Source organism: Stegodyphus dumicola, chromosome 1 (assembly GCF_044657685.1).
Source record: "Stegodyphus dumicola isolate Sdum_Otavi_A_Nest chromosome 1, ASM4465768v1".
Lineage (NCBI taxonomy): Eukaryota > Metazoa > Arthropoda > Arachnida > Araneae > Eresidae > Stegodyphus > Stegodyphus dumicola.
The window spans coordinates 188,145,274-188,169,781 of record NC_140768.1 but is presented as its reverse complement, the minus strand read 5'-3'; the positions used below and the strand labels follow the sequence as shown (position 1 = coordinate 188,169,781).

The 24,508-nt window shown below is 32.8% G+C and overlaps 1 protein-coding gene across 27 annotated transcripts in view; it reads left to right on the top strand.

The window, feature by feature from the left end:
• Positions 1-24,508, top strand: part of trol (terribly reduced optic lobes) — a 743,500-nt gene that overhangs the window by 334,609 nt on the left and 384,383 nt on the right. For 25 of the 27 annotated variants that reach the window (XM_085823935.1, XM_085823887.1, XM_085823928.1 and 22 more), the window contains 4 exons: positions 11,335-11,504; positions 11,680-11,814; positions 13,310-13,456; positions 17,132-17,251. In XM_085823935.1, the coding sequence (XP_085680061.1) occupies positions 11,335-11,504; positions 11,680-11,814; positions 13,310-13,456; positions 17,132-17,251 (572 nt within the window). The remainder of the gene's footprint in view (positions 1-11,334; positions 11,505-11,679; positions 11,815-13,309; positions 13,457-17,131; positions 17,252-24,508) is intronic. The other 2 variants (XM_085823916.1, XM_085823947.1) reach the window with 2 other exon arrangements.

Genomic DNA, 24,508 nt, shown 5'->3' with positions numbered 1-24,508 from the left:
AAGGTTACCTTAAAATGTCTTTTTTCAAGATGCTGTTTTAGGATATGTTCAGCAAATGCAGCACATCAAGAAAGTGGATTTTTCCTACTGATTCATTTCTAGTTATATATGTATCATCTGTGCTGTAAAGGACTCTTTAACACTCATTTCATGGTGATAATATTATTTCACAATTCTAATAAGTCCTTCGTCACATGGCTGAATTATGTCTATAGTATTTAATGGTGATACACTGAGGTAACTTGTATAGGCGTACATATATAAATAACAGAGATACACCGAGGAGCCAAACAAACTGGTATAGGCATATGTATAATAAGTAAGAGAGGTACAGAACCACTCACTGTGAAGCGTGATATTTGGCAGCACCTATGTAAGACAATAAATATCTCTTAAAGTTGTTAGATCAGTTACTGGTGCTACAATGGCAGGTTATCAAGATTTAAGTGAGTTTGAACGTCGTGTTATAGTCAGTGTAGGAGAGGTGGTACATAGCCTCTCCGAAGTAGTGATAAAATTTGGATTTTTGCATATGATCATTTCACAAGTGTACCGTGAATATCGGAAATTTGGTAAAACATCAAATCTTCGATATTGCTGCGGCCATAAAAAGCCCGTGAAAGATCGAACCAATGACATCTGACGAGAATCATTAACTATGACAAACATGCAACTTTTTCAAATTGCTACAGATTTCAGTGCTGGGGCATCAGCAAGTGCCAGTATGTGAACTATTCAATGGATCATCATTAATATGTCTTTTGGAGCTGAAGGCCCACTCGTGTACCATTGTTAACCTGTTCCGGACAGCAGCCCACGGAAGATAGCGCTCCCTCAGGACGGGAGCTGTTACACGTGGACTGTGCTTACAGGCCGGGGCATTTCTCCCACTAAGCCTAATATGCAGTTTCGGAACGTACACATTATATAATAATGGATGAAATGTACACTTTACGTAGAAATGAAACCATTTTTAAATATGTGATTAAAGATCACATATTATCATAATTTCAATCATAACAAAAAATTAAATTAATTGATATTAAACAGTAAAAATATAAATATATTGTATTTCACTATAACTAAAAGTACCTAAATTAAACACTAAATGTTGATACAAAATATTAAAAAAATTTTAAATATTTATGTGTAACATTATGAAATACTTGAAGAATATTGTAATAATTAATATTTCAAAGCTGTATGAAAAATCTCAAAGCAAGGATCAGTACAGAGACCGACATTGCATTATTATCAAGGATAATTTCAATCATATATGTCTTTTATTATCATCTTCTAATTCAGAATTTGAAGATTCAGAACTACTATGTGAAGAACTCCAATAATTTATAGTTGTTTCATTGTCATCATTGGAAAGATCCATAGTTTGATCATTCATAACTTTAGATATTTTCTTCTCAGAAAGATAACGTGGTCTTTTAATCATGGCTACACAAATGAATCTAAAAGTAAAATCCATGCTTGAATATCTCCCATAAAATCCCATCCTAAAATAGAATCAAAACTATAAACAACCACTTCAAAATGAGCTAAAAGCCCATGTATTTATGTTACCCTTTTCACCCACTAGCGTGCTAGTGTTTGTATTTACATTCACGAAAATCCAATAAATCACAGACACTTGATGACCTCAGAGAGAGAAATACTAATGTATAAGAGCAATCTTTTTAATGGAACATGGATTAGTAATGCTATCTGTTAGTAAATATTTAGTTTCAAAAGCATGATGCAACTGTGCTGCAATCATCCCACTGTGTAGGATTCGCCATAACTCAAGGATGCGGTATTAGGCTGTGAAGGGCATCTAGGGCTGATGCATATTTGCGGCATTCATCCCGAACGGGTTAACTGAATGACGTAAAGCTTTACACTTCGCCTGGGCTAACCAACGCTGCTGTTGGACTGTTGATGACTCAAAAACATTGCCTAATCTGATGAGTCTTATTTCCAATTGTATTTGGCGGATGGGCATGTACGAGCATGAAGACAACCTCATGAATCCATGGACTGTATATATTAATAGAGAACTGTCGCAGCTGGTAAAGGCTCTGTCATGGTTTGGGACATGTGCATTTGGCATGATATGGCACCCTTGATGCATCTAGATATGACTCTGTCAGGTGATAGATATGTAAGCATCCTGTCTGATCATTTACACTCAATCATGTCCATTGTGCATTGTGATGGATTTGGACATTTCCAGCAGGACAGTGTGACATCCCACATATCCAGAGTTTCTACCAAGTGGCTACAGGAATACTTTTCTGACTTTAGCCATGTCCATTGACCACCTAGATTTCCAGATATGAACTTCAATGAGCACATCTGGGATGCCTTGCAACATGCTGTTCAGAAGAGATCTCCACCACATCACACTCCTATGGATTTATGGATTGCCATGCAAGATTCATGGTGTGAATTACCTCTAGCATACCTTCAGAGATTAGTTGAGTCCATGCCACGTCGTGTTGTGGCACTTCTGCTTTCTCATGAGGGCCATATATTATATTAGGCAGGTGTACCAGTTTTTTTGGCTCTTCAGTGTATATAACTTCAATATATTTAAGTGCTGCTACTTTAAAACATGAGGGATTTTTTTTTCAGTTAGTAATAGTTTTACTTTTTTACCAGATATATTCGAATAGCATAAAATGGTTGCACGATCTATTGAGATTTTACATCCTTTTGAACTTTAAAATTTAAATAACTATGTATATTTGGGAAATTCACTATATGGATTTGTGGCTTTGGCATTATAAGTGTTTCCATGGTCGTAACTTCATTTGATTACCATGTTTATGTAGCAGGTAAATGGGCATATTTTTCTTCACCATGGGTGCATTCTTTAAGCACTTTTCTTTTTACTTCATCTGCTGAACCTGCCATCTGTTGCCATAAAATTCCCCAATTTTGCAGCTAATTCTGCAGCTTTCTATGACATCAGTAGGCATCTCTAGACATCAGTAGGAATCAGTAGGAAAACCAGTTTCTATGATCAGTAACATCTTTTTTTGAACATTTGTAAATCAAACCTTCAGTGCTTTATCAGCGCTGTGATTTTCCTGCTATGCATCCATTCCATATTTTCATTTCGGTTTTGATTTTATTTACAAACAAGATCTTCATGATTCTTTAAAATCTGTCATTAAAGTGGTTAAGAACTAATTAAGACACAATAACATGCCGAACGAATACTAATTCAGAAGTCAGTGGTTTCTTTTGATGTAAAATCATTATTCACCAATGTTCCAGTGGAGGGTGCATTAAGATGTCTAAAAACCAGACTTCGCAAATTTCATTTTTCTTGCATCGAAATTGATGAGCTAATTTCTCTCACTCTGTTTGAAACAAACACATTTTGTTTTCCAAAATAAATATTACAAGCCAACTGAGGGATTAGCCATGGGAAGCCCCATCAGTCCCATCCTGGCTGATATCTACATGCATTATTATGAATCAAAATTGTTTGAAACTTTAAACTTCCTGGTATGGTTCCGCTAGGTAGATGATACTTTTACCCTGTTTGTAGGTAATAAAGATGATTTAAATAAAGTTCTTTCAACCATGAATTCTATTGATCCTGCTATTCAGTTCACTTTTGAACTTGAGACTTGCAATTCTCTTCCACTTCTCGATATTCTGGTAACATGTAATGCATCCAACTTCAGTACTATGGTTTACCGTAAACCTTCATTGGTTTGCCTTCCACCATACTTTAAATCATGTCATCTGACTAAACAAAAGTTAGCTTCATTTTATTCCTATGTTTTCCATGCTCTTCAAGTTTGCTCCTCTAAACTATCCCTTGATAAAGAACTAAATTATTTAAAAGCAATAGCTGTTGACAGGGGCTTTTCACCCAACATTATTAATCAAGCAGTTAAAAAATTCTCATCTCAACACACTAAAAGGCACACTCTTGTTTTAGGAGATTATAAAAATTCTCTTGTCATTCCCTTCCCTTCTTTCCATCAATTAGCTATGAAGTTGCACATATTTTGCAAAAATTTAACTTTCAGGTCGTTTATTCTCCCATCAATAAAATTCCGAGTTCCATACTCAAGGACTCCATTCCGGATATGAATTCCTGAGGTATTTATAGGATTCCTTGCCAGTGTGGCTTAATTTACATTGGCCAAACTAAGAGAGCCTTAAAATGTCACATCAAGGAACATGAGGCATATGTTAGAAAAATGGAAACACAGAAGTCTTCTGTTGTTGTTTTTAATTTTTCTGCTGCTATAATTATTCAAAAAACATCTTCCATTGGAGAACTGTATTTTCTACAGGCATTTCACATTCAAAAAATCTTTGTTCTAGTTAACGATCCAAATTCCAATTCATCTTTGCCTTCAGCCTTTAAAGAAATTGTTTTTGCTCTGGTTTCATCAACAGATGGTTCCACTAGCTTATTTTCTGTCCCAGGCTTTCTTATCTTATCTAATCATTATATCATATCTTGTTCTTTTGCACTTTTACAGCTGAGGATGGTGGTTCGGTAAAACCATCGAAAATAGTCCTGTGAAAATTTGAAAATATAATGCTGATTTTTGTTGTTTGACTTCTGAATTGGTTAAGAACTGTTTAACTTTATTGTAGTAACAACTCTGTATCAGACAAGCTACTACTCAACTCTGTATCAGACAAGCTACTACTCAACTCATGTTTTTACTCTCTCTAGTTTTTTCTTAAGCCGACTGTAGCATGCGCTAATAAAACGATTGCGTTGCTTGATCTTAATATGCTTCCTGGTTTATTTGTACTTAATTAATTGCTTTTTGTTTTTAGCCCAGGTAATATTTTACGATAACTTCAACAGGTTATGGGCTCAGCATGTTTTAAATCTGCGTGAATTTAATATCTGCTAAAATTTTTTGAAAAGTGAAGAGAACCGCATGCTAGGCCTAACAGCGAGACGCTATGGATTTGAAAGTACAAATCGATAAACTAGAAGGTGCGGAAAATTGGAGCAAATGGAAGTTGCAAATGAAAATGCACCTTGAACAATATGATCTCACATTAACTATTGATGGAACTAAAATTTGTCCGGTCGCTGTAAACGGTGATGTTAGTGCGGATGAGCACGTGAAAAAGGTGGCTGAATGGCGGCGTGATAATGCTAAGGCAGCCGCGCTTATTGCAAGTACGTTGAGCACTTCTGTAGCGGATTTAGTGATGACGTACTCGAATGCAAAGGACATTTGGGACAAATTAATTAGTGTTTTTGAGCAAAGCAGTATTCAGAGACTTAATTTACTGATGACACAATTTTTTCAAGTCGGTAGAGATCCTAATGACAATGTTGCTACACATGCAGCTAAAGTTGAAAGAATCTACATGGATATGAATGGTGAATTAAATCGTATTGGATCAAGTAATATTCCAGAAGAATTACTGCATGGCAAAATATTGCTTACTGTGGGTTCAGAATTCCAAGAATTCAGCAATGTTTGGGAGTCTCTAGACTCTGATAAACGAACAACCAAGAATCTTGTTGAAAAATTTTGTACAATTGAACAACGTGTTAAATCTAATGCTGCTGTGGATTATGGTGCATTTGCAGCCCGTGTGCCGGGTTTTAAGCAAAAAACTGTGAAAAATAAGGAAAGACTTCCTGAAAGTACTGTAGGTAATAAATCTAGTAATTTCAAGCAAAAGAACTTTTTTAAGTGTGGTCTTTGTAAGGACTGCCCTAAGAGAAAGTTAAATGTATCGAAGCATAATAAAGGTGCATTTGTCGCTAGTGCAAACAAAACACACCCTGATGTTTGGGTCTGTGATTCTGGTGCTTCACACCACATGACTGCTAAGAAACAGTACTTTACTTCTTACAGACATTTTCCTGTGCCAATTGAGGTATCACTTGCTGATAATAACAAGATCTACGCATATGGATCTGGCAGAATAAACATTGAAGTTTGTATTCAAGGTAAATGGTATGATGCTCACATGGAAAATGTCTGGTATGTACCTGATGTGAAACGGCATCTATTCTCTGTACAACGGGCTGCCAAGCACAGAGTTAAAGTAAAAATGACTGGAAGGTATGCTGAATTTTTTCGTAATGAAGAACTTGTTGCAGTTGGATCCTGGAGAGATGGCACATGCATTATGTCTATGAGGGTTATTATCCCAGTAAGTCCAGCTGAGATAACTATTACTTCCAAGACTAAATCTTTGCAGCTATGGCATGAATGCCTTGGTCACCAAAATAAGCGACACGTTCGAAAACTGCTAACTGATATGGGCATATCTGTAAGTAATGCAGTGACAAGTGAATTTTGTGATGGATGTGCTCTGGGAAAAGCTCATCGAAAACCCTTCAAGTCACGTCCCTATAAAGAGCGATGTCAACTGGTGAAATCATTAATGCTGATGTCAATGGCCCTATGTCTGTGGGCTCCTTTAGTGGTGCAAGATATTATGTTTGTTTAAAGATGACTATAGCAAATATCGTAAAATCTTCTTTTTGAAAAAGAAAAGTGACGTTAGTTGTTGTGTACGTACGTTTCTCAATGAAGCCGCTAATCTTGGCCATGTTGTGAAACATTTCCGTTGTGATGGAGGAGGAGAATTTGTCTGTGGTGAAGTTTAAAAGATATTTGCTGAAAAAGGTGTAGCACTAACTCTCAGTGTACCATACTCACCAGAGCAGAATGGCGCAGCACAGAGGGAAAACCGAACAATTGTTGAACTGGCACGTTCTATGCTTGCAACAAGTGCATTGCCTCGGTCACTTTGGGCCAACGCATGTGAAACCGCAGCGTATCTGCTAAATCACACTGGTTTATCCCCAGACAAAAGTAAGAGTCCTCATGAGCTTTGGTCTGGTGAGCCAAAAAATAAACTTGACCACCTGAAAGTATTTGGAACCGAATGCTATGTTTATATACCAAAGATCTTCAGACGTAAATTTGATGACAAAAGTGTTCGTGGTCATTTTATGGGGTATGTAAACAAGAAAGATGGTTATAAGATCTATCTGCCCTCTCAGAAGAAAATAATGCGATCTTGAGATGTTGACTTCAAACCAGAACGTTTGTGCACCACTCCTGTGACAGTGGAGGTGGTTGATGACTTAAATAAAAGGTATGAAGAAACTCGGAGTGAAAAACGTAATTCATCTGAAGAACAAAAGCCTGTTAGAAAATCTGAAAGAAACCGAAGCCCTCCTGCATGGATGAAATCTGGAGAATATCTGATGGCAAACGTAGCTGCAGTAGAAGAATTTGAAAACAGTGAAAATCCATCCACATATTTTGAAGCTCTTTCGTCAAGTGAAAGTGACTTGTGGCTAGAAGCCATGAAAGAAGAAATAAAAGCCCTTCATGAAAATGAAACATGGGAACTTGTTAAGAGACCCAAAGGTTCCAAAGTTATCAACTGTCGATGGGTGCTGAGGAAGAAATTTAATCCAGATGGTGCTGTGGAGCGACACAAAGCTCATCTTGTGGCCAAAGGTTATGCCCAAAAAGCAGGCTTTGACTACGACGAGGCATTCAGCCCTGTTGCAAGATATGACACTGTGAGAGCTGTTCTTGCTGTGGCGGCAAAAGAAAATTTGTACATGCAGCAGTTTGATGTAAAGACTGCATTCTTGTATGGAACCCTTAATGAGGAAGTGTTCATGACACAACCAGAAGGCTTCAATGATAATAGTGGGAGAGTCTGTAAATTGCACAAAAGTTTATATGGACTCAAACAAGCACCCCGTTGCTGGAATCAGTGTTTTGTGAATTTTATGAAAGACCAGGTGCCGGAAGTTAGTACAGCTGATCCCCGCTTGTTTATCAGACACAGAACTGACAAGAAACTCCTTGTTGTTATCTATGTAGATGATGGCCTTGCTGCTGGGACAAAGTTGAAGTGGAGGAGTTTATGAGTCAACTTGGTCATGCTTTTCAGATCACGAGGGGTTCATTAAATCAATTTCTAGGTATGAACATAACAAGATTGAATGATGGTTCAATTTTTGTGAATCAGTGTGCCTATTTAAAAAAAGTTCTCTCAAAATTTCATATGGACTCCGCCAATATGAACTCCAAGTGACAAAAGCTTTGTTTTTGATGACACAGAAAATAAATTGATAGGGCAAGAAGTCCCTTATCACCAGGCGGTCGAAGTATACAGTGATGCTGATTATGCAGGTGATTTAAAAACAAGACTCTCAAGAACTGGAATGGTCTCTATAAATTTTCATGTGGAGCCTTCTCGTGGATGAGCCAAAAGCAGAAGAGTGTGGTTTTATCTACTACAGAGGCCGAATATGTTGCTGCGAGTGAGAGTGCTGAAGAACTAATTTGGCTGAAACATCTGCTCAGCGATATAACAAATATCGAAACTCCCTCTCTTCTGGTAGATAATGCTAGTGCTGTGAAACTTGCCAAGAATCCTGAATACCATAAACGGTCCAAGCACATAGATGTCCATTATCACTTTGTGCGAGAAAAATTTATTGATGGTGAACTATTCATCAAGCATGTTCCTAGTAAAATGCAATTAGCAGACATCATGATTAAATCATTGCCTAGTGTTAGGTTCAAAGAACTGTGTATCTTGTTAGGACTGTTTTCATTTAATAGTCTTGTTAATGAATGCTAACTTAATCTTAAATAAGTTGTAGCTTGTGAAGGAAGTATTATAGTAACAACTCTGTATCAGACAAGCTACTACTCAACTCTGTATCAGACATGCTACTACTCAACTCATGTTTTTACTCTCTCTAGTTTTTTCTTAAGCCGACTGTAGCATACGCTAATAAAATGGTTGCGTTGCTTGATCTTAATATGCTGCCTGGTTTATTTGTACTTAATTAATTGCTTTTTGTTTTTAGCACAGATAGTATTTTATGATAACTTAACTTAAGAGCAGCATTCTGTAGATTCACTTTTGAAATTGGTCATAAGTTTTAACAAGTCAGTTTTATTCCTTAAATCATTATGCTTTCTGCTAAACTATGATAAAAATTACAAAGTAGAATGAGGGGAAAAAAAAAAAAAAAAAAAAAAAAAAAAGACTGTGTCCCAGAATAAAACATTCATGTAAATGTAAAGCTCAAAGGCAGCGAGTCAATAATTTTTTCACAAAAATGCAATGTTTGGCCGATCTTCCTAAAACTTCGAAAATGAATTCCTTAGGATGTAATTGTCATTAATCAAAATCAAGATTAGTGGCAACTTAATACCTTTTCTCATGACAAGTCTTTGGTATTTGGCAAATTCTTTACTTTATTTGAAAATTTTATCTGTCATTTGCTGACTTTACTTCAGTTAATCAATTTCATGCTATAGTATTTTGATACCATTAACTGACTTTTTGATCACAATAAGCAGTGTATTTTTCCCGTTTTCATGTGTAAATGGTTGAGACTTTGGCAATTCGTTACATATATCCGAATGATCTAAAAAATTTAAAGCAGAAATATTTATTGCATTACGTAATCGTGGTTAATGTTATCATTCGGATATTGTTAGCAATTTGCCGAAGTCCTGATTTTTATATACGGAAACGTGGAAAATGCGTCATTTATTGTGATCAACAGCTTGGTTAATATAATCAAACTGTTACAGAATAATTAAAAAAAAAAAAAAAAAAAACAGATAAAGTCAAAAATAAATAATTAAAAAAAATTGCCAAGTGACACAAAAATGTCGCCAAGTGAGGGGTTAAGTCGCCAAAAAGTTTGGTTTTGGTTTCAGTCAACCATTTAAATTAGGCAAACATGGAACCTTACTTTGACCTGTATTTTGATTAATTCTGTTAATCTTGAAGACAATCAAATGCAAATCTTTCTTCTTCAAGAGCAAAAGGAATTCTGCAGTATTCTTCCCCCCCCCTTAAAAGCAAAATGTTTCCTGAAAGCATATATAACAAACTAAGGTTGCTTAATTTAAAATTTTACATTGCCATGTTTTGTTCCATTGAAGGATGCAGTCCGAATATAAAAATTAGGGATATAGCATTGGTCATGTAATTTCCAGAAATGTTATGAACATTTCATAATCAAAATGCCTGGTGATATGTTCCTTATATTTTTATATTAAATTCCTTTGCTGTTTTGAAGCATATTTTTGGTTATCATTTATTTTTATCAAAATAAATGTGGACAGACATGATTATAATGAGCAACACTTAATGTAATGCTTGTAAACAAGTTAAAAATATAAAATTCTACTGGCTTTTTCTGCAAAAGGTACTTGAATATCTTTGGAGCAGCCAGTTTGTCAAAAGTGTGAAATCTAATCAGAATTTTAATGGCAATAATTCTGTAACTGCCATAAATAATTTTCACAGCTCTTGTACTTCTGTCAGTTAAATTCAGGAGATAGAGCTCCAAATGAAATATTTGACAAAATATTTATGACATATTTGGCATCTATATGAGGAATTTCAGTCAGAAATACACTTCTGTTTTGTGCCACATGTCCTTGATTATCCCATGTTAGGTAAGATCCAATCTGGCATTGTTTTTCTTATGTACAAAAGAAGTTTATCAGTTTTAACAATTTTATTGATTTCTTCATTTTGGTTATTCAATTTTATTGGTTTCTTCAATTTAATTCCAATCATTTGTTTTAACATATATTACATTTTTCTCACATCATTTGACTGATGTTATTTTTTTTTCCATCCAACACTAGATAAAATTAAGCAAGCAGATAAAATCCACATTAACATATCAAGAGTAAAGGAAGATCAACAACATTAAACCAAGCAATCAAAAATAAGCAACAAAGCAGCAAAAACCATTTGTTTTAATAATATATTACTTTTATAAAATCTTGGGGGACTTCAAAAAATGCTTAACAGATGTTTAAATGCAAATTGACGTGCTTATGTACATTCTCAGAAACATTGGTTACTTTCAAATGTTTGTTCAAAGGAACTAGTCATCACAAGAGGTCCATTATGCTCGTCCTCTGTTCTTTTTCTTTCTTTCTTTTTTTTTTTGGCTTACCAGTGTTTGAGAAGCCATTGAATACTGGTAATTCATCCTATATTTGAATGCCAATTCAATTTGACATCATGATTTATCCTGTGTATAATATGAATATCAGTCAGTTCACTTAGAAAATGCTTTTCAGAGGCAATCTTTGTAAGGCTGTCATTGCATTATGGCACAGCATTCAAATCTATTGCATTATGGCACAGCTATCGCCTTTGAATTGATCTTTGAATGCTGTACAGTTATAATGAACTACATACATTTAAAATACATTTATGCTCTTCTTAGAAACTGTAGAGCATTAAGCATAAAATTGTAAAGCAAGCCATATAACTGTAAATTTATAATTATACAATTTTCTGTTTCAGCCCTCTTCCACATTCCAGCAAAGAATATGTTCTAGTCACACTTGATGTTGGTTCTCTGGGTAGTAATGACAGAGAAAGTATAGAAGATGTGATAAAACAAGTTATTCAGTCTGGCTCCTTAGGAAAATATAAATTGTCTCCTGAAGGTTTTTCTGTTAGGTCATTTGGAGGTAATATTTTCCTTTAATTAAAGGTTTTCTGGAATTTAAAATTTTCTCTGGAGAATAAGGGATTAAAAAACTGTTATATTAAATTTTACTCTCATATGCCCTTAATTAAATTTTTATTATTAATTGTTTGAACTTTACTAGAGGTATAAAAGCACATTTTCCATTTCTCTTGAAGCTGCTACAGATCAAGGTATACCTCAGACCTGTGCACCTGATGAAATATATTGCACATCTTTTGAATGTGTAAATGCAGCTAAAAGGTGTGATGGTCGTGAAGATTGTCGTGATGGGTCTGATGAGCTTGGTTGTCGTAAGTAATATTTTTTATTTTGTGTATAATAGGAATAGAATATGAATTAGTTTAGTAAATTTTCCAGAATTTTACGAAAATCTTTGTCATTACTTTTTGGGAAAAAAAGAGAAGGCAGTTTTAACTTTTGCTGCAAATCTACAGAATGGTCAGTCAATAAAAAATCATATTTGAAGTTTGAGTTATGTGCTTCATGTAATTAAGTTTCATAAGAAACTAAACTCAGTGGTGCAACAGCCTTAGTGGGCTGCAGTGCCCTGGAATCTGCTTTCTTGACCTTGGGCCCCAGAGTGCATCAGCATATGCTCTGGGTTGCTTGTCGCAGGACCCCCGGTGTTTAGTCCCCAAGTGAACTTGGTACTCATTTTATCAACTCATTCAAGGGATGAAAGGCTGAGTCAACCTTGTCCAGCCTGGGGATCGAACCACAGACCTGTGGTGCAGTGCTAGCCTTTACACCACTGGGCAGTCAAGTTTTTATAAGAAAGGAACTTATATATAGATTTTTTAGAAAATAGGGTCAATTAAGGCTATTGGTGGGATGCTGTCCATTGTATAGGAATAAATGTATCAATGTGTTTTAACGTTATCTATTTGCATAAATGCTAAATATTAATTTTTAACAGATTTGTATTAAAATATTATTACTATTTATGCTTAGGTATTCATAAAGCAATCCACAAATATGCAGAAAATTACAAAAAGTAGGCAAGTATCTCCATTTCGGGCACCCCCCCAAAAAAAAACACTGGTTGTATAAGCCACTGTTTTTGATATCAGTGTGATATTAAAAATTTAAATTTAACCATCTGACTGCTCACTGCTCATCTTGCAATTTCCATAGATCAGTAAGTATTTGGAATTTTCTTATCCCACTGTTAAAAAAAGGTGTGGGGCTGAATTTGCTCATCCAGCAGCTTTTGTGGGCATTGAATCTAATGTCTTTATTTATTTGTGCAATCCATTATTTACTAATGTGAGCCATGCCATAACCTAAATTTAGTGCGAGCAGTCAAATAATTATTCCCTTTAATGGAATATATTTTGAGGAAAATAAATTGTTTGACATATGTAGATAAAAAGAAAAACTAAATTTTCTGTAAATTAAAAGATAAAATATTAAATATTAACAGCTTTTATTTAAAAGCATTCTCCATCAAATACATTTAATTTTATTTTAATGTTTAAACATTTCTTTTTTACAGAGGATTATTGAATTGTTTCTTAATTTTGCTGTTAAAAATTTAGTTTAGTTATGCTTACAGCTCTCAAGTTATCCATTGAAATCATGTAGTCTTTTGTCTTGTTTGTTTGCATACAAATAAACTTCCTTTTTTCTGTGAGAAAACCTAACCTTGTCTGTTATGACTGTTTTGTGGCTTTGTTGTGTCCTCGGTGCGTGTCTTTGTTTCGTGCCAGGTTCTACCAATAGGAAATAGCCTATTATGATTACTGCATGTATTAGCTATGCTATTGTGCATGCTTGATCTTACAGCTGTACGAGCAAAAACTCTGCAAAGCGTTCAGGGCTGCCGAAGTGATGATCAAATGATTTGCCTTGATGGAACTTGTATTGATTCTATTCGTGTGTGTGATGGTGTAGAAGATTGTACGTATGGAGAAGATGAAGTAACTTGTGGGGGTATGTTGTCTTCACTCAACATTAGTGAAAAGATATTCCTTATTTTATTTGCTCTTTTACATTCATCTTGTGTTTTGTCACAATGTTTACAGGATATTTTGTCTAAGAATATTAATGCTTCCATTAAATGGTGAATTTCTGATAAATCCATCATAATTTGAAGATTATACTAAGCTAAATGTATATTAATTTAAGGGATGTAAATTAAGCAATTGTAACATGCGTAGTGTAGATACAAGGCTACTATAAAAGATTTATTCATTTTCAAAATGCTATGTATTCAGAAATATTAAACATACAAATATGAGTGCTATATGAAAATAACTGCAAACTCAACAAATATTCTGCACACTGTAGGTATGTTCTGTGTATACTCTCTGAGTCACATGACTCATATCCAGGGGGCAATTGAACTTGCTGTTCACATTTTATAGTGCCATTCTGTCTATGGAGCACTGCTCCATTCCGTGAGTTCTTCTAATGTTTTTTGTTGTGGCGGTACATAAACATGGTCCTTAATGTGCCTTTAGAAAAAGTCACAGGGCATTAAATCAGGGGACTTTGGGGGACTAGGGAACAAAGCAAGGTTATCATTACCAATATGTCCGATCCACCAATACGTAAGTTCATCATTCAGGTATTGACGAACTTGAATGAAAAAGGGGGGGGCATCCTGTCGGATGACAAAATCCATGGAATCAGGAGCCACTTCCAGAAACTGCTGTAACTTCAACCAGTTTTCTCACAGAACACTCGTATTTGTACATGTATAACTTTTGAATATACAGCATTTTGAAAATGAATGAGTCTTTTATGGTAGCCTTATTTTTTACTGAACTTGAATGTAAAATTTCATTGCATCCCATTAATGTAATTAATCAGCAAGATCTAGTATCTTTTGTCAAATTTGTGGGAACTCTTGAATGCCATGAAAGAAATTATTTCTGTTGATTGCAGTAATCAAACGCACTACCACATGGAGCACTGACTGAAAAATACATGAAATTATGATGAGCCACACAGTTTGATAACTGCATCCAGCTTCTATAGGTAATTGATATCCTAGCACAAAGGAAAATGAATAAGGACATTCAAATTTCAGTTGTGAGAGTTTCTCCATGTTAGAAGATCCCAAAACATACTTATTATTATATTTTGAGAATAGCAAAGATATTTTCTGTTTTATTATATGGAATCCATTTCATAAATCCTCCGTTGCTCAGTAGACAGACATTTCAAGAGGAACCGTCCACTTGTTCTGCCTGCTTATGAAGAATGTTTATGCCAAATAAGTGAATTCATCCAAATTCAAAAGAAACTTACCGACTAATTTTGTAGACATTTGATATGTAATGTATGCTAGTACAGGCTTGCTGATAATGCCATACATTTTTATCATAGGGCTGTAGAATTTTGAACTAGAGATGTTCTTGTTTCATAGGCATGCTTTGGAACCATATATATAGTTTCATTTACTTTAGCCTTGCATAGCTGCAGCTGCTTGTCGATAACAGAGTGCATTTGGCAGTCTGTGCACCAACGTTCACTCATCTAATACAGCAGGCTCTTTTTCTAAAACTATTGCCATTACTTTATGTATAGCCCATATGTACCTTATCTTAATATCATAAAATAGTTTAATTTTACCCATTTAAAAAAGTCTACTGCAGATTAGCAAAATTGTTTAACTTCTATTTATCAGACATTTAGTAACTTTTGGTAAGTCAAAATGCTACAATAACAAAATGATTCATGCTTTTCTCTGTACTGATGAGAAGGCTTAAGAATATCTGATTAGAAGTTCAGTATTTGACAGGTCTAAATTTTTTGTCGGAAAGGTACCTTATTTTGGCTGTAAAATTTGTTTCTTTATTTCATTTATTTTCTTAACTACAAACTGAAGCATATCTGCAATCAGATTTTTTTTCATATATTATATCGCATATTTCAAGCTCATGGAAGGGTCAATCAAAATGCATAGTTTATATATGTATATAAGAAATACTTATATAGACAATTTACAAGAAAAATCATAATTTGGCTTGTTATGAATGGTACACTGCATTTAACTTATTTCATTTATTTGAATTTGAATGAATTTATGTGATAATTAATGAACATATATTTTCCATCTGTAAATTAAGTTGTTCCTTATCGGGCTCTTAAAGGGCTGTTTCCTATTTTGAGGCCAGATGATTTATCAATCTGTCTTTTTGGGTTCCTTTTCCTTTATTGTTTTCTTTATAATTCCATATCAAGTACCCTCTGAGGGGCACAGCTTTTTGGATCTGTGTATGAAGAAATGTACATAAAGAGCATTTATTAGGAAATTCATATAATCAATTATTTAATCCCTGTTTTCATAAACTTTCATCCATTAAAATAATGTTTAGATCGTTTAATGAAAAAGTATTTTGACTAATAATTTATTCACCATGAGATTGCCATTTGGTATATATTAAAGACAGTCATACCATGCAAAATGTTTATCAGGTAGAGTAAAAATAAAAAAATTTAAGAATTTTTAAGCAAATATTTTTACAACACAGGAAATTTTATATGCAAAAATAGTCATATTTTTTTTTTTTTTTTTTGAGATTTTTGCCTATAAGTCATCTTTATCTCAAGTGTTAAATAAGGTAGCTCATTAATGGGTAATAAAATAGATATTTATCTTTTATATTTACATAGTCATAAAAAAGATTCAGTTGCATCAAAAGATTAATCAATCTACAGAATATGTGTATATTTAACCATGCTGTTATTATTCAACATTTTTTTCAGTAGTTTTTTTATATTTATAAATATCCAAAACCAATGGGAGATCATTTGTTCAAAATAATTACATTTTTAATTCTAAGAATTTAAGAGAATAATTTCATACGTGATTCAGTCTGTGCAGTCGTTGCATATATTCATTTAAAATTTTAATAAATCAGAGAAGTGTTCTTTAAATTCAATGCATATACTAAAATAAGAAATTTTATAGAGCATCAGCATGGTAAATAGTTTTGCATTCTATTTTTTGTATATATTTGAAAAAACTTTACTCATAGCATACAATTTTGATTTCTGAAAAATTTCAAAATCAGCAATTGTATATTATGTTTGAAAATAAACAAGCTGCTTAAATCATTTGTATTAACATAGTAGCAATTTGGAGGAGGAGAATTGTAATAGAAAAATGTTTGGAATTTATTATTAAATTAAATGATTAGACAATTTTTTGCATTATTTGCTGAATTATAAAATTAGACTTTTCATTTAGTTGTTTCTAAAAATTTGCAAAAACAATATTGTTTAATCTATTCTTTGATTTCTTATATAAGCTAGCTATACAATATTAACATCAACTTAATGCATAAACTGTTTAACTTTCAGAAATTTGTGTTTCTGGTCAAAACATACTTCAATGAAAATTTTAATGCAACTAAAATTACGTTAAATGTTTTGTCACTTTTTTTTAATGCCTGAAGCTTTTCTAGTCAACAGTCTCAGTGTTACTAAACACTGAAAATAATTTAAAAATAAAACTGTAAAGCATAGAGTGATTTTGATTGCATACATTTTTATATTCAGAGTTTTAATTTTTGAGGAGAGAAAAAATTGCAGCAGACTAAAATCGTCAATAAAAATGAAAGTTGCAGTTATGATTAGGCATTTTGTAATTTTAAGGTATTTCTGAGTGCCTTCCTGGTGAGTTTCAGTGTGATGGTCTGAGATGTGTTGAGGAAAGGAGGCGATGTGATGGTAGACCAGACTGCTCAGATAGGAGTGATGAGAGTAACTGCCCAGGTAGCGTTTTTTCTTTTGATTTTTTTTCCTTTTAATTTTTCTTTAAATTTAAGCAGCAGGCAGATGACTGAGGTTAAACAAAAATTCTTAAACCAAAAAAACCTGCAATCTGAAGACTTCAAGTTAATAATCTACTATCACAAAACAAAGTTAAATATTAAACATCACAGTTTAAAAAAAAATCTAAAAGAAAAATTTTGTATTAGCTATAGATTAGAAACACCATTCATTAACTACAACAAAGCGTCAAATATTATTAAAAAATTTCAGATCAATATATGTACATTAAATGTATTTTAATTTATTTCAGTTAGATAAGCAGGGTGTTTCATATCGAATGGGACAAAAAGAACAGCTTAGTACAAATTTTGTAATTGATTTATTAAGTCAAAACTTATTAATTCTGAAACTAAAATTATACAAATTTTATCTGGCAATGGCAAATAATCTTCTGGTTATGAAATCATCTCTAGAGGCAGTGTTAATCAAAATGATGCCATCTGTGCAGGAGAAAGCATATTGTGTTCTGAAGTATACCAAAATATTGTTTATCGTCATTCAAAGAAATTTTTGCATGGAATTTGGTAAAGAATCACCACATCGTCACAATATCAACTGATGGGGGAAGCAATTTCAGGTCATGGGCTGCTTGTGGGTGAACAGCAGTCCAAACCAAAGTGGCTACAAAAATTCATGAAACATTTTTATGAAGTCTCACAAAATCAATGCGTTGTGCAAGTTCAGAACTCATTGTGCCTTATGTAACAGTGTGGCGTGTGTTACAGAAATGTTTACAATTCTGGCCATACACTTTTCAGGTGGTTCAGGCATTAAAACCTTCTGACATATTGTTGCATAAAGCTTTCTGTGGGAATTTTATGTGTTCCCTATTCACCGTATAAAAAAACTGTTTTTATTGTGTTGTAAAAACTATTTTTTATAGCTACTTGTGAAGTTTTGGGCAATTTTTTTTTTTTTTTTAATGTGGTTTCTTTTATGAGGTTCCTATTCACCGCACAAAAACAGGTTTGAGTGTAATTGCTTTCTTTGGGATGTGAATAGTGTTTTTCGCAGTTGAAAATTAATATGTCTGATAAAAGAGCTCCATTGACCGATGAGCATCTACCATCTGTGATGAAGACAGTTTCTAGTAATTTTTTTTCAAAGCTCCAAAGTTTACTAGTGTCGAAATATCATAAAGTTTCAAATTATAGTTAGGAAAAAAAGTATATAATTGTTCATGTACAAGTATTCCTCCATGTGTTGAAGATAGATTTAATAAATAAAAGAAAGAAGGTTGTTATTATTTATTGTGATGTTTAGCCCTAATTCAAAAACTTAAAACTTAGCTGTTAATACATTTGAATGCATAGCACAACTAAGAGAAAATTCTAGCAAACATCAAAATTTAGATTTCAGATAAAAATTAAATAGAAATTTGAAAACTTCCCTTTTGGGTTATAATGTTCCCGAATACTTTGTCTAAATATAATATCGAGGAACCTAGTGAACTAAGTAGCAAATTATTGCTGAGTTCAAGTAGTTGCTACAGAGACTTGAGAAGGGTTAAAATACCTTTTTATTCACTCAAAGAAATAATAACAGATGGCTCCTTCTCAAGCTTGTAGGAAAGCCTTCACTTAAAATTTTAAATCAGGATAAGAAACTAATCAAATGCTAAAATAAATACTTTAGCTGAAGCTAAACACAAATACCTAATGTAGTTGGCCCTTAAATTAACCTAGCTGGCGTATCTCAACAGGCACATACAATACGGCCGAGCATTGTAATTTCAGGAATGAAGTAGCCAGAAGACAAACGCGCGCCACTAAAGTACTCTAAGCACTCTCTCAAAGTAAGTTGAACATCCCTTAAGTACTTTTCTAACTCATTTACATAAAAACACGATACTAAAAACTCATTCTGGTGGTAAGTGGGAAATAAGAATTGAAAAGTAAGGTTTTCAAAATTAAAAATTACTCTTATAAAATTAAAATATACCTTATATGGTTATTATAATTGCTGTGTATCATGTTTTCCTAAATATATATCTTTTAGGTTTAGGCTATGCATGCACGCACGCACACAAGGTCTGTCAGACTGATAGTGTTATTTCAAGTTTCAACATGCATGCACATGTTAATTTGAGGCATATGACTGTCTCTGTTTATCATTGTATTTATGCACATGTTCTTCTATATGAACTGGAAAAAGAAGTGTCTCATATCATTATTGAGATGTAATCGTGTAAATATGATCACCAATAAAGTCCATTCATTATACTGTATTTTGTACAAATTTTAACAAGGAAGGAATGGTACAGAAGTGTGTTGAAACTTAATGAAAGTCTTTGGAAGTGCAGTTTTGGATAGAACATCAAGGAGATGATTAGAGCAGGTGATTTCAACCTTAATGATAAGCCAAGCTTTGGGTACCGTCTTCAACTGATTATTGTGTAATCAAGACCATAAAAGAGAAAGATCCTTTTTTGGCAATACTGGAGATTGCAGATGAGCTTAGCTCAACAAACCATATCAGATCATATTTGTAAACTAGGATTGGTTTATAAATATTCTAAATGGGCTCCTCATGAGTTAAATGAAAAACATTTGCATGATTAAGTTGTCACATGCACTTCTCTGCTTCCTTGGGACAAAAATGTATCCTTATTGGACTGTATGATAGTGGATTACCTAAGAAAATATCATTAAGAAAAGAGCATACTGTGAACTTGGACAACTTGCCATCTCCACTTCTAAACCGAGCTTGAGCTTTAATAAGAGAATACTGTATGTACGATGGAACACCCAAGGTCCAATACACTGCAAGCTTTTGAAACCTAACAAAAAGCTCAATTTGGAAAAATACTGTCAGCAAATGTATGATTTAAACAAAGCAGTTAAAGAAAAGAGGACAGTGATGTTCATTACAAAACATATGCTCCATTATAACAATGCCAGCCTATCAGCTGCTTTCAGATCATGCATTTGGCCTGCACCCAAGTTTGAGACCACTGTTTTAATACCCTTTAGATCATAATTGTTCTTTATTTCATAAATTACGGTTTCATATTTTTAATTTTATAATTTCTGCATGCCATCTTACCAGATTTAAACTGATGATCTATAATCCGGAAAAATCGATAATCTGGAATCGCCGAAGTCCCGACGAGTCCGGATTAACGACTTGACTGTATAAAATGTGTTATATTAATTCAAAAACTTATAAATTTATGTTTATTTTTTAATTTAAAAATGAACTTTCTGGAAAATTAATTTTTCATTGTAATTCTTCTCTTTCACCTGAATAAAACTTGTAATATAACAAAAATAATCTTGGAAGTCTGCCATTTAAATGGAATCAAAACTTGGTAATTTTCAATTATTTTACCTGTAAAATGCTTATTTTATTTGTTTATATCATTTTTATAAATTTTTAGCATGCTTATTTGTTTTATCATTTCTGCAAATTTCATTTTTTTGAATTTTTTTATAATTTTGCATTATCACAGAAGCAGCATGCCTGTTTCCCTTTGTGTCTTTTAACATTAAAAAAAATTATTGTATTAATTTGTTTTAGCATACAGTAGCATTTAAAAAAAATTATTTCCAGTAGCTATAAGATAATGAACTAACTTTCACTTCATTTTTGTGAGAGAATCGGAATCGAAACAGTTTGTAATATTATAACTTTATACTGTAGAAAATTCTTGCTTTTTGAAAAATTACGCAGGTGAACTGCATCGGAAGTTGTTAGTGGTTGTATTGTTTGCTTATAAATACTAATTTTCAGTTTAAAGAAAAGCTGTTATTTTATGTTTTGTGTTTTATTAAATAAAAGTATTGAAAAGGGCAATTTTTATTCAAAACTAGCAGCTTCGCTGCCAGCCTTCATCTGGCTTTTAAATGTACCGGAAAAATGGCTTAAGGGAACACCAAACGTTAAATTTAAAAACTGCTCAGAATTTTACTCTGCAGAACAACTTCATAAAAAGAAGGTACTATGTATAACAAAATTACAATGAAATAAGCAATATCCCTTAATACAAATATTAATTATCCTAATAAATAAATTAACCAACTTCCCTTTGCAAAATCTTAAGAACTCAAATGGTATAAAGGAGGTTAAGAACTTTGTTCAGGGTTCGTATAATCCTTAAGAGTCCTTAAAAGTCCTTAAATTTTGTGGATTCAATTTTTGGTCCTTAAAAGTCCTTAATTTTGGCCAAAATCAGTAGAAGGTCCTTAATTTTAATCATCTGAAATTTTTGTCTGTTTTTACAACTGCCATTTCGAGTGTGAATTAGCATTTTGGAGGAATACTTTTAGCGATTCACTGACATATATGGTTATCTTTTGAATCTCTTCATGGGTTATATTTGTTTCTAGTTCTAATATAAATGATGGGATACTCGAGTTTCTAAGCAAGAAGTGAAACATAAGCATTTCGAAATTAATTTTTTGTTATAAAGAGCTCTTAAACAATTTTCGCTTTTGGGGATGTGAATTCTTTTATTAAACGGTTCTAAATTTGGCGACTTGTCAACATTTTGGTGATTTTAAGATCAGTTTCTATAGAAAATTTTTAATTCCAAAATCTGAGAATTTTTCAACGATTTTTTTTAAACATCATAACACTGATAAATTTCATTAAAATAATGGTAATATATTGGAATTATATTTAAAAAATAACATTAAAATAAAACATTTTTATTTTTCGCTGTCATATTAAACTTTCATTTCATTATTATGCAATATTTCAAATCTGAAAAATAAACAAGGTATAATGCTATAAAGCATAATTTATGAAACAGCTCTTAGCAAAAGCAAAATTAGCTATGTAATTAATTAAAAACGTTTTCTTTTTAATTTTTTCATAGTAAGCGTTTTTCCCATGCAATTGACTCAGAATATTAAAATTCTCAAAATATGCATCAGTTTTCACTATAAAATTAATTTTACACTTTCCCCCCCCCTTTTTTTTTCCCAAAATGTTTCTGGCCTTTTGCTGTTATAGAAATAGTTGGAATAATATTTCTTTAGTATTTTTGACATTGCACCTTGGAAAATTTAGAAGGATTTGAAGGCAAGATTTATAGACCCTTGATTCTAGAATATTCGAGAAATATGTGATAAAATGAAAAATGTCTCCATGGTATCAACGCGTAATGGATGTATTTTACAGAAAGTTTGCGATGAATTTCTTACTTTTTGGAGAAGGTCTGGAAGAAGAATGAAGAACAATATTTGAGTGTTTTACTCCTGATTTTTTCGTAACATGTTTATCTTCACTTTATTTTCACTACTTTTCAGTAGACACAAGCATGGAAAATATCAAAAATGCTTCTAATCTTATCACTTAGGCAGGCATTATAGAAAAGGATTTTTTTTATTAATAAAAGAATTGAAAACTTTCAATTTAAAAGATCCATCTAATAGGTCTTAATGCATCATACACAGAGCTGGCACTAGGCATTTTCCCATCTGTTGCAGTGTCTGTGGATCCTAAATTTGACTGCATAGTGTATTCGACTGTACTTGTAAGGATCCTCCTCTCCTAAATTTGACTGCACTTTAATGGATTATGCTAATTTTATTAACAGTTAAATTTTGAGTTTAACTTCCTTTCTTATCGCTTCTTAATTTCAACTTACCACTTCCGGCGAGAACGTAGTTTTAGAATCACATCTGAATGCTAATGAGGAAGAGCATATTTAACCGCGAAATTCTCTTGCCTTAGTGAGAGAGATACCAGATATTCTGGCTAGCACGTGTCTGCCTTTTTAGGCTATTCTCTCGTAAGCTATTATTACGCTCGGCTGAACTTTAGGCCCTTGATAGCTTCGCAGTTAATTAGCGTTAAGAGGTCATCTCTCTTAGAATTCTTATCTCTTTAGTTAAGATTAGTTTAGTTTAATTCTTAGTCTCTTAAGTTCAAGTCTGAGTGTTGGCTTTATTGTACAACTCCAAGATGGAGTTCTGTTAAATTTTATTTGAATAATAAAGGGTCTTTTAACCCTTTCCAAGTTTATGCACTGTCTCACGAACTCAAGCGATTATTCATTTGCTAGTTCTTAAGATTCTTCACTTTTCACTGTAACTTAGAATTACACAGTGGAGAATCTTACAGCTTTTCTAAATTCTGCTTTTAATGCCTGCTCTAAATTTTAAAAGTTTTGCCATTTCTTGATTTTGTTGTTTGGTGTGTCCCTAAATTCTAAAAATTCTGCCACACCAGCTCTGTAACCGGCCTTTACCATATATATTTCAGATTTCATCTGAATTTCATATTACTAAAGAAATTAAATTAGTCACTTTTTCTATATATTTAAATGTATTTAGTGTTTTTTAGAAAAATATAAATCCTTAATTAAATCCAAAAATTCTAAAATGAAAGGGAAACATGCTGAAGAAAGAAACTGAATACACAAAGAAAATTATTCTTCAAAGATACGTGCAGTTATTATTATGTAAATTATCCAAATGTTTATGATTTCAGCCTTTACTATAATTTTCTATTTCTATTTCCTCATATGATAGAGTTACTGAGCCAGATTAAATTTTAATTAAATTGTATAATCTTCGACCACTACTCCACATTTTTAGTTTGAATTTGACTTGTTTAATTACGTCACCGTGAGATGTAATTGACTTTGTTAGCATCAGAAGATGTCTTTATGTTTGTTTTAAGTTCTTTTTAAATAAGAGGCTTATTTAAACCTTTGTCTGATTATTGTAGCTACTTTCAGGTATAGTGATAATTTGCTTCGTCTATCGGTGGTTTTGGACTAGTTAACTTTTACCAGATCAAGTAAACTCTCATAGGTACATTGTGGAGAGGTTGACGAGTTAGGAGATAAAGCACGCAGAAACTAGCGAGAGCATTGGTTTGCATATTGAGACAATTCTCTAATTATTGTTAGAAAAGATGCTTAAAGAGAAGGAAATCAATATAAACTAGCCAAAATGCTTGGGAAAGCTTCAAATCAAAATGATTGATAAATATTTTGTTGAGTTTTGTTACAAAACAAACTTTGTAGCTTTTAATGTGTAATTATTCTAATATCCTTTAAGAATCAATGTCATAAATTACATGTATTTTAAACTGTGAAATTTTATTAAATTTTGATTTTTAATAGGGCTTTTTTTAACAAATATTGTTAAAAAATAAAATTTAATAGTGGCCATGTAAATCCATAATGACTAAGGTTACCTATTTATCTAATTTAGTTATTTATAACTAACTGCTTACCCTTAA